Genomic DNA, 12,105 nt, shown 5'->3' on the forward strand with positions numbered 1-12,105 from the left:
GAAAGCAGCATTTGCCAGCCTAGGGTAGCAAAAGCTGAGGGTACAAGTGACATGGGTTTGGGAGGTCACTGCGTACAAAAGAGCTAGTATGGATGAATTGGTTCACAATAAGCTGGAGGTCAGCAAGCTACAAAGGGTAACCAGCAAGCTAACCAGGGCTTGGATTAGGGCAGTTCATGGGCTGCTTGCTTTGTTCACATTTGTCATCTTTTGCTTCCATTGCTGAGATCTTTTCCTTTTCTCTCCACTGGAGCATTGATGAGGTATTAAAAGGACAGATGAAGGAAAAGGAGCAGGTTCTACTGATCTACTTTCAAAGCATGACTGATTTATTAGTTATTTGCTGTGCAGAGGAGCACTGTAAACAGCTAATCTGATTGATTACAGGAAGTTTCTCCTCCAACCCAGTGACTGTCTACTCCTGATATCGTAAGATTCAACTGTTAGTCCAAGGGTGGTTATTGTGTCTGAACATGGAGCTCATGCAAGGCATGTCTGAGCAAGCAGGCATAGCACATATATAATACCAGGTGCTAATATGAATGTACCACTACATGTAACATAGAATTCCCTTGCCTGTGTCCTCAGGAGGCAGATGCTGTTGCCTGCCACAGTGATCAGAGTTTTATAGGCAATAAAGTGTGTCACTTCCATAGCCTGGAAAAAACCTTAACAACAGACTTAACAGGAACACTGCTGAAAGGAGTACTTGCCATCATGTGTACTAATTTTAAGCATGCCTGTTTTTCTCTCTTATATTCTGGTTTATTACTGTCAGGCTGTTTCGGGGTTCTGGCCTCTTGGCACTACCTTCCAATAGAAATAAGAAACATGAAAGCACATTTTAGAGGAAAACATGTAACATAATAGAAGAGAAAATAGGTCAGATTTCACTTGCTGATGCCCCTTTAAGTTAACAACTGTGGGTCAGAATACCTTTTTGTACAGAAGCACAGCCAGAAAATTTAAGCACACACAGTGATGTCACATACTGTTCGTAACCTTCACTTCATGACCTTTGATGCACTGTGTGGCAAGTGATCAAAGACAAAAAAAAAAATCTTTTTTTGTTGTTGTTCTAAGGGATTTAACGGGTCAGTTTTGTGATAATACTGTGTTTATGTATACTGAGTTTTTTGATTAGCATAGTCTATGTAAAGATTTATTTTTATCCCTTAGGAAAGGAAAAGCAGGGATGTACTTTTTTGTGGTCCTAAAAGTCTGTGAAAAATGGATACTTCACTGCAAAGTCATATCAGTGATATTTCTTTCTTGGTACTTTATAATTTTTCCTTTTCTCTTGTAAGGTCTTGATACCCATTTTAGATGCCTACTCTTTCATAAATATTTGGGGCCTGCATTGTTACTTACAGGTTGCCTGCAACTGCACTATTTCTATTCATAATCACGTATTGCTCATTAGAAAGCAAGATTTGCTGCTGTACTTTCCTCCAAACTGCATAAGTTCTAAATCATAAATCACTGTGGTAATTTTTCTATATTTTCTATATTCCTATTTTATATACATAGTAGCATCTTTCTAATGGATTTTAGTAACATATTCGACGAAAAAGTACTTGGAAATATTTTCATGGTAAGAAAACCATGCACTTAAACCATCATAAACTGGCAATTCTTTCCATAGTTTTGAATAAGACGGTGTAATGTATGTGGTAGACAGGAAAGCCAGATGTGACACCAGCTTTGTATGAATTAAAAGACTATATTCTTCTTATATATGGTTCTATGAGGAAACCATGTGATGGATGAATAATTTGGCTTATTTAGACATTGTAATTCCATTCTGCAACAAGGGTAGAGCCCTTGAATGCTGCTCAAGGACAGTATTTCTGTTTAATTACTTTGATTGTTTATGAAGCAGAAGAGTGCCTGTAGTGTCTGTGTCACCAAAGTTTATACTTTCCTTTTTTTTTTCTTTACACATTTTTTTCAGTGATTCACCTTTTCTTGAATGCTATTGACCTGAAACTTAACAAAAATCCATTTCGGAATGACATAGAGATCCATTTATAAATGAAATTATTTCATGGTACTTATATAGAAAGCTTTTTGAAGTACAGGAAGATTTCCAAAGTGGAAAAATGTGCTAGAAATGCAGAAGTGTGTTATGATAAATATAGTACTCATAGGTGGGGTCAAAGGCTGTGATATAGCTGTGTGCATTCATATTTATTTACTGCACGGAAATGAATCCCACATGGCTGTTTTTGCTTCGCTGACTGTAACCCCAGCAAGGCAGCCTTACAGACATCTGGTAAGGTTTTTTATTATTATTTGGTTAAGATTTTGAGATTGAGGTGAGAAAAATCCAACTGTCACCTAGAAATGACCTCAAGGGGGTTTCACAGATTTGTCCAATGTGATTTTCACATATTACTGCAGGCTCAAATATATTCCTTGCTCTGAAGTGCCTCAGACTGTGGCTACTCACATTTTCTAAAAAAATAATGGTCTGAAATTTGTGGTATGCTGTTTAACCTTTATTGAGTCTAGTTTTTTTCAAAATATGAAAAGACCAAGCAAGGGACTAATTGCCCTGTGTATTTTTCTGTAGCCATTGAAAGATACATCAACTTATCCACTGTTATGTCTACAAATAATTCCTTATGCTAAGTAGCACCTCACATTCGTACCCATTGGACTCACTATCGATACACTAATAATCCTCATGAGATTTTGAGATATACTAGAACAATTTATTTTCCAGAGGCCTTCTTATCTTAAATAGGATCAAGTCTTCATATCTTTATTTAGCTGGTATACTGTGGTAGTCTACCTGAAAATTATCGGCATCTTGCTGCTTTAGGGAGAAGGAGGAAAGAGTGTACGGGCCAGAAAGCCCTTCCATCTGTGCTGTTTTTGTGCTACATGGTTATCCAACAGTAGTAACATGAAGCAGAAACATTTAGGGTCTCCTTTCTTTTTCATTTAAGGCAATGCATGCTGATAAAATTCTAATGAAAAGGAATCTGAGCACAAGAGTGAGTGACTTATAATGGAGATTTCCGGTGATGCATTATAATGTTGGATTTTCAATTTTTAAAAGTGGTTACAATCCTAATTGGTGAACAAAAAGGACCAATTTATCCCTTGCTGTGAGAAACATTTTTCTTATATATTATTCTCATGAAGCCTCTAATTCAGCCAAACACATTATGTAAATGGAACCTGTGAGATACCTTCTAAAATATATATCAGATTTACATTACTAGCCAATTGTTAGATCAAGCAAGGGCCCTTGTTACACTATATAGCAAATTTTTTTACTTTCATAATACTCCTTTCTAAAATAAATTGTGTTTGGTTCAAGCACGGCTTCTATCAATAATTCTTGGAGTTATCCTAAATGAGTATTTACTAGCTTCATATGGGCATTAAGAGCATAATAGTTACATCTTCATCTTTACTGATCTCAGGAACAAGACTTTTATGCCTCTTTTAAACTAGAATTACATTCCTTTGATACAAAATCTGCAAATGTTGGAGTGCAGTGATTGTTCCAATGCCAAATGAATTTTGATAAATTTGTAGTGCATACAGATTGAGTTTCTCAAAACCTTACGACACGGATACCAAGGGCTGCAAAATTAGTGGACAGTGTAACAGCATGTGTTTTGTGACATAGTCAGAACCCAGGTTTATATCTATCTTGTACACATTGCTTGGAGTCTGATAGTGTTAAAAAGTAGCATGTTTTAAGATTAACATTGTTCCTAAAGATGCAGTTTAAATGTGTACATATATGGCTGTGCCCTTTCTGGACGATATAATTTTGATTTCAAACAGTTTTAATACATTAAGAAGAAAAATCAATTACTAGAAAATAATTTACAGTAGAAACTGATCATAGTAGTTCATTTGCATAATGAAGTGCTATTAGTCTTGGTTTCATACAAGTTTAGGCGGAAATATTAATTAACACCGTTTTCACTTCTGGCCTGGGTTCTTTAAGATGCTCCACTTTTGATGACTTTCTCTTGTGGATCTCACCCCACACGAGATACATTTTGTATTTGAAATGAAGGTCAGAGAAATGTGAATTTAGAACCAGGGAACTTCCCTTGAAACTAGAAAAGATACTCAAGATGCAGACACAATAAAAAAGAGCAATTAACCCTAGAAGTAAGATATCCATTAAAGCTATAGACAAATTTGATTATAGCTGCATTTCAGGAAGAAAACTTTCATGTATTTTTCTAAAGGTTACATTTGGCAGGTGAGCCATGGGGACTTTTGCACTGTCAGGACTAGATAACTGCTCCTCCACTTCTCTGTAATGATTTTGGGGCCATCCAGAGCTAAACTGATATAGATGAGCTTCTCATTTTGCCTTACAACTGTCTTTTTAAAATTATTATTTGGTACATTCAGAACAGCAAGTGGGCAACTAATAAGGATTAGTAACGGGGAGGTTTTATTTAATTCAGTTTTTAAGCTGCTTTATTCAACAAAATCCTTAAAACACAGAGATTATATTTTTGGAGATACCAACACTCTGCCATGAATACTTATAGTATGTGCAGAGTTAAAACATATTTTCATGGAAGATTAAATGCTTGTATATAGTATCTGAAATTATTGATTACATTTTGAAGTTGTATTCCCACACTGAGGGCTTGGTGTTTTACTGTTCCAGTCAGTTTTCAAAGCATCATCTAGCAGGTTTTATGGAAGTTATATCTGTGTTGCTAAGTCTAATCTTTTATCACAAGTCTTGCTGTATTTGATGTATTTTAATATCTGTCTCATGGAGTACCATGAATGTGTGAGAATTCCCCCCTTTGTTTTAACTGTGTTAAATTTCTACCTGTATTTGCTCACGGGCAAATTAAAGGAGTGAAGTAATTCAGCATTTGAATGGGTATCTCGCTGTTGTGTTCAGCTTAGCATCCCTCTCTTTCTTTTTCCAATTTTGAGACTTGAGGTCTCAAAATAGTCCTGAAGGATAAGAGATAAGCAAGCAGGATTGTCGAACACGCATTACTTTGGAATTGACAGTTAAGATACATCCATCAGGAGTTAGCAGAAGATAAATTACATTAGAGCAAATCCATTAGGTTAATTCAGTGTGTTCCTGCAGTGAAGGCACATTTCATGTGTATGTAATATTTTCTGTATTACTCAATTTTTCTTTGACCTCCAGTGTACTGGTCCTGGGCAGGATTTTTGGAGCCACTGCCTCTCATTGCTCTGACCACCACTAGAGGGAGAGTTTCTGAGTGCAGGCCAACTCAGGAATAAAACTGTTGGTCCTCGCTCCTTCCAAGTGTTTCCTCTCTGTATGTCCATAAGCAGTATTCTGTCAAGCTCGGGATAGCCATATTTAGTTGTCTCTGTGGCAGGTGTCTGAACTTCTGTAGTGGTCTGTGGAGACTTAGTCGATACAGACAATGGAGCCAAGCTGGTGATTCAGCTCACCCTAATACAGATACCTGGAGGCTGATGAGCTCCAGCCTCCATTAAGTATATTGACTATAGCAGGAATTTTTCACTTAGCATATGGGTTGGTATTTATATACAGCACTTAAGTTTAGGTGTCTCTTTCTCAGATGAATACCATACCTCTGAACAGAAGCTGAATTACTTTACTCATTATTACTGAGGGAACGCCCTCTATGCAGAGTTCAAATGGTGGCCTTGAGAGACTGAAGGCACAGGGTGGTCTTCACAAAATCCTATTTAGTTTTCCTAGCTGGTTACATTTCTATTTTATCCTACCTATCACCATTTGATGTTTTATCATATGTGATCTTTCCTCACCTTGCACAAAGGATTCCTGTTACTAAAGCACTTTTCTTGCTTCTTTCCAGTTTCAGTTTCAAAGTTTCAACTTTCAGTAAAAGCTTAACTTCCATTTCCTCATATCTGATTCATTTTAGAAACCATCTCTTTTTAAAAGCGCTGCAATATGCCAGGCTAAATTCTAATTTAATGTATGTGATAACCTTGAATATTATGAATGAAAAAATTATTATTAAATTATAAGTTTGAAATGAAGCTTTTTGTGGAGTTCAGTCCAGTCCTTGTTCATCATTTTCACTGTTTTGTTTTGAACAGGAGTCCTGTGCTTGTGTTCCAGTGCGTGCATCGCCATGTCATTTGCCTGGACTGTTTCCATTTGTACTGTGTGACTATGCTGAATGACCGTCAGTTCATCCATGACCCGGAGCTTGGCTATTCCCTCCCTTGCGTAGGTATGTTTGTATGTTTCAGATGATTTTTTTTTTTTTTAATTTATGTGATTTTGATTTCAGAGTAAGTTTTTTTTTAATCACTTATTAGTTTTGAGGGTATCAGTGGAATTATACTGCTTTCATAGGAGTTGTTTAATTTCTTGCAGAAAATATTTGAATATGGAAGTGGTTCTTGCTAAGCAAGCGAACTGGAGAATTAACTGGATTCCAAAGGGTGTTTCTTTTAAAATCAAATGTATACTTTCTTCACATTAGTATTTTATAATCATGAAGTGCAAGCAGATGATAGCATTGTCCTCTGGTTAAAAAAAACCAAAACACCTTTACCTCCACATTTTCACTTTCAAATTAAGTAAATTATTAACTTTCCTGGCCTTAGTATTAATAAAAAAGGGCTGCAATGGGAATTTTAAATCACCTTCCTGGTGATAAAGTTATTACTACTAATTCTCACCTCACTGAATGAAATGTAGATTGCTCTGAGAAGATGGCAGGTTACATGTTTTACCTGAGTAGGAAACAAAGTTTGACTTAACTAAATGAAGGCTTAAATAGAATATGGAAGATTTATTTTGAGAACTGATTCAATTACACTGGCATGTTGGCTGCAAAATTGTCAAAAATTTTGCTGTGAAGAAATATATTCTTTTTTCCTGTTCCTAATTTTGAATGTGTGCATATATGTTTGTCACAAGTCCTGTATTGTGGTATGAGAATAATTTTCCAGCATATTAGAAGCTGAATAGGAGATGGGTTTGTGTGGTTACCTGAATGGCTGACAAGTAAGTTTCAAAACCCACTAGATGGGAGAAAAATTGACAAAATTTCTTAGGACAGTAGCATCTACTTAACCGGAGAACATGCCCTGAGGGTATTGAAAGTACATTAGTAAGAACTGTTTAAAATTATTTATTTTTTATTGCTACAAGAGCGAACGAGCAATGTATCTTCACATTTCACCAGAACTGCTGTTTATGTACTGTCTTGCCAGGTCTCATTTTATTTCCCGCACAACAGTTCACTCTGCTACTGCATTTACGCACTGATGTCATACTGCACAAAACACTTTTTAATGTTGTGTAGGAAAACTTGTCATGAGAAACTGAACAATGCTCTTTCCTCGACCTTAACATTGCTGTAGTACTGCGTGGTTAGTCTATACTCTCAACCTCTTTCCTTGCTTCTCCAAAAGTTAATCCATTTCCTACTCCCACGCAAATTAATAAGCTACTTGAGTTGAATCCATCCTTCCCCCCCTCTTTTATTGATTTTCTTCCCTTTTCTTCTGTTAGTTCCTTAGGCTAATCAGTTATGCCAGTGGTGCAGCAGGCAGCTCACCTTCCTCCTGTCTTGTGAGCCTCCTTGCTGCTATGGCTGGTGTCACAGAGCTTCCTCCAGTTCAGGCTTATAGGTCAAACTAATGACTCTTCCACCTCTTCTGTCTGTAAACCCATTGCTAGTCATGCTGCACCAAACCTGTATTAGGATTTTTCTATATATCTTCAACTCCAGTTGTTCACTTCAGAAGTTCTTTTCTCTCAGAGAGGAGACTGGGAAGTTTTCAGAAGGTTTTACCCATGACTGGCAAGCCAGTCTTTTTCTCTCTTCTATTCGCTGAAGTTGAACATTATGGGAATTGAACAGTAGAAGCAGAGTTAGAGGTAGGATGAGGAGAATATGCAAGAAGATGGAGCTGGAATGCTCAGGGATGTGATTTCCTCATCTTTTGAATGATGAGGAAGGCATAGGCTTGGCTTAAGGGATGCTGTAAAGGATGCACAAAGTATGAGTGTACTTCTACTGTTCAAGTGAGAGTTCAGCTGAGGGAATAGAAAGGAAGCTATTGGTGCCAGTCTAGCCTCAGCTGTGTTATACTTTAAGTGTTATAATAGCTAAATATGGGAGTGCTAAAATATTTTTAATCTCAAAGCTTCAGGACTCCTCAAATCAGAAAGTTGTTTTCAAAATACTATGCCTTAAAGTAGTTCTAATTGCAGTAGTAATAATAATACAATTGCAATACATTTTCTTTCTCATTGATTGCTACCTCCATCAGTTCTCTCTGTTGTGTTAGCAGTTCTGTATCAAAAAAGAAAAGCATTTGGAATTACTATCTTTCAAACTGCTTTGCAGAATGAAGAACCTAAGCAGGGCTGTTGCAACTTCACTGGTTCATTTCTGCAGCTACCGGAACTTAGCTTTCTCATATACAAGTAATTTGTCTCTAATATTGTTATACTTAAGAGCTAATGACTACTTTTTGTCCTTTGAAAAAGTCATGAGACTGAGTTTCATCACACCTATGAAGAGGTGACATCCCTGAGTTATGAACCCCTTCTTACTACTCAAAGGTTATTAGCCTTCTTCATAGCTATGAATCCAGCAGCTTTCATTGTCAGTTAATTCAATTAAGAAACATTCAGAACAGTATCATGTGACTTTCTTTTCCACTTATCATGATACTTCTATTGAATGGCATAAGATAGCATTTTTACAGTCTACGGTTCACAATCTTCATTTTGCAACTGCAATTTGCAGTTTTTATTTACATGTGAGGATGATAAAATGCTGTTTGACACAGCTTTCTCTGATTACCTCAGTGAAGCCTAAAATGAATTTCCCTTGCCAGGAATGAATACCGTGGGGCATGCCAAGAAAAGACATTTCTTTCTTATTTTGGCAATGTGGATTTAATGCATGTTATATCTAACAGAGCATAATTCAAAGTAAAAAGTGTTAGACCTGAGCTTTATTGAAAGGTTAGATGTTGATTTGAGCCTGCTTCTAAATGGAGTACAAAACAAAGTCATATTCAGTCTGATGAGATTTGTGTTATAGTAGGTAACCAGGAGGCACAGACAGATCAAAAGATTCTGCATTAATGCATGTATTTTTAAACATCACAGACTAATGCTGAAGTAGTATTTAAGAGGTCTTGAAGTTTGGACTTCGTAAAAATTATTTTATGATTTTCATGTAAGAGTGACTTTACTTAAAAACTAGCCCATTTCTTCAAGGCATATGTGCACACATTGCCCTCGATCTATACAGGAGGGTTTGATTTTGTAATTAAGTGTATTTAAATTGTTTGCACTTCCAATTAGTTCTGTTCATTCTAGTGTTTTTCAAAAATAGAGATAACATAATGAACATAGCCTGCAGTTTCCATTAACATTTGACTCACTGTTCCCGATTTCTATCAAGGGAATGTAGCAACATAGCAAGTTTTTTATATCTTTTATTGGATCAACCTAGAGGTGAAAGCACCACACACACAGCAGAATAAAAATAAACAGCAGCTGCAACAGCAAAGGGGCACTGTGACAGACAAGATCAGTGTTTTCATCACAAGTATATAATAATTTGAGTTGGAAAGGATCTAGGGATTTCAGATAAACACTGCTTCTCAAGTAAGTTTAATTTCTTGCTTCCTGGCACAGATATGCCAGAAGATGAATTTTGTCATTGCATTCAGGTATTTTGTGTGGTTATATCCTTGCTTTGCTTTGATTCCTGTTATGGGGCCTAATTAAGCAGGAGATAATACGTGTTCAAAAGAAGGCTATCGTCTCAGCTGATGAGCTATGATATATCACCTCAATAATGTCATAACTTCACTTTGTTCCAAAACAAAATGTGTCATTGCTGTAATTTTTGGAAGAACAACATTAATTCCTTAGTGTTTAGCTGCTAATCTAGCACCAGCCGGCACTACTCCAGCTGAGAACAACCAGAGCTCTGAGCACAGTAACTGGTGCATTGATAGGATTAGCTGTTCAGGGGAGTGTGGCAGCAACCTCACAATGCAAACTCACTGTATCAGCTAAGAGGAAGGACTTGTGGATAGGAGCTGGCTGAATTTCATTGGTCATTATAATAAAAAAGTAAACGTTACAGATTATACTCTCTGCCCTTGTTAAATGGCAACAAAAATCTATCCCATCTCTCTGTGTGGTGTCTTGTATTAATGAGGCTTCATGCATAGAAATTTCCATGAGTGGTGACCTCCAAGTATCTTTGAAATAATTAATAAGGTGCTTAGAGGGATAGATTTGCATATGCATGAAAGATCATTTATGGTTATTTAGTTACTATGCAGGGCAAAGAATGTTATAGCATTACCTCAAAGCAGGAATTGCATACAAATATACAATGTATTACCCCATTTAAATACATACTGTTCCTATGAACACAGTTTCATTTTTAAAATAGCATTACAGCTTTATGAGTCTTGGTTCCCCTGGTAAAATAGGCTTCCACAGATCTTTGGTAGAAGAAAAGTTGGTGACGCCAAGAAAAGGCAAGGTTTTACACTGCTGTAGGCACTTTACAAAAATGTCTTTGCATCACTTTACTTCTTATGAGTAATCATATGCATGATATATTTCAAAGGAATCCGGATAAAAGATGCAGTTCTCCTGATGACTGTAAAACACTATTGTATCTGGAAGTAATCTGATTTTACCACATAGATACATAAATAAATAAATAGATTTACCCTAGTTTGTATATGGAACTGCTAATAAAAAAGACTAAAGCTTTAAAGTATAATTAATTGCCTCAAGAACCATGTTCCATTCAAAGAAAGCTTCTAGGATTAGATTAAGTTTTTTATCCACATTACATACTATTTGTAAAATAACGGTGCATCAATGCAGTCGTGAATCTCTGAATCATCTTTCAAAATCATAGTACCCCTTAAGAAAATGGGAGAATAAACAGTTAGCTTAGGCAAAGTTTGCAACTAAAAGGGAGGAGGAAAACTGTGTTTGATTTGATCACACCGGATAGTGTATTTGAATCTTTTCTGTTGCAGATAAAAGCTCTATTAAATTTCAGGGGGGTATGCGCAAGGGATTTTTAAGTGAAGGTCAGTGTTCTATGAACAGAACCTTCTCAAGAATGTAATGAAGAAACAGGCATAGTTTAGTGGGTCCTAAAATGGAAGAGTGCACCAATTGGTACAAGAAATGCGTTGCCTGGTGTGAAGCTTCGATATGTCAACAGTTTTTGAAATCTATGTTCTCCAATAATCCTGATTAAAAACATTTGAGGTACCTTAGGAAATCAGAAAATGCAGGAAATGGCAGTGATTAATAGAGGAATAAAATAAAAGGAATTGAAAAGCACACATATTTGCAGCCTTAGGATTTTCTTCCCAGTGCTCCTTAAGTTTAATGTTTAGGGATTGTTAAATTCTTGACAGCTATAAACTTTTTGCATTATTTTGTTGGTATGAAATATTTGAGTGTACAGAAACAGACTTTGATGGAGAAGGGAACTAAAAGCATATAGATAAACCAGATTTTTACTCTCAATGATTAATTGAATTTGCAGAAGTTTTGTGAAATAGTTTCCTGAAGAATTTTTTGTGTTCTTCTGCATTCTCCTCTCACTGTGGTCATAAAATAAACATGAACTACCAGAGTATCAAGTGGTTTTTTGTGTTCCTTTACTGGCACAAGCTCATGAGACTAGCTCGAAGGACATGGTTAGAAGTCACAGCAACTCCTTCATTTCCATTTTCAGTGTTGACTGAAGTTCAAGCAGTGACATCTGAGGTTTGCTCCCTCAAGTGTTTGTGCTGTTTCTGTGTCAGCAGATACCCATCTCCCTATCTCAACAGCCTCCAAATCTATAGAACAAGCAGAGCTTTATCCCATAGTATACTTGAAGCAGGCATTGGATTCTTCTCTGGAAACAACTACAGTGTAATACTTAGAGAAAACTGAGTGGCCGTAATTAAATTCAGCATAAAATATCTTCCCATAGGTGTTTTTCTCCTTTATCTCTCACTAGTTCTTCTATTGCAATATATTTCATTTGCAAATTACATAGAGATGACAGTGCACATAGGCCTAATCTGGTTAGCAGTAATGAAGGACAAGAG

At 36.4% G+C, this 12,105-nt stretch overlaps 1 protein-coding gene across 4 annotated transcripts in view; it reads left to right on the forward strand.

Annotated features, from left to right (window-relative positions):
• The window catches only part of PRKN (parkin RBR E3 ubiquitin protein ligase), a 706,049-nt gene that overhangs the window by 418,243 nt on the left and 275,701 nt on the right, over positions 1 to 12,105 (forward strand). For all 4 annotated transcript variants that reach the window (XM_051811267.1, XM_051811264.1, XM_051811266.1 and 1 more), the window contains exon 7: positions 6,079 to 6,215. In XM_051811267.1, the coding sequence (XP_051667227.1) occupies positions 6,079 to 6,215 (137 nt within the window). The remainder of the gene's footprint in view (positions 1 to 6,078; positions 6,216 to 12,105) is intronic.

This window comes from Manacus candei, unplaced genomic scaffold (assembly GCF_025592945.1).
Source record: "Manacus candei isolate 608988 ecotype Guabito, Panama unplaced genomic scaffold, ASM2559294v1 h1tg000081l, whole genome shotgun sequence".
Classification (NCBI taxonomy): Eukaryota; Metazoa; Chordata; class Aves; order Passeriformes; family Pipridae; genus Manacus; species Manacus candei.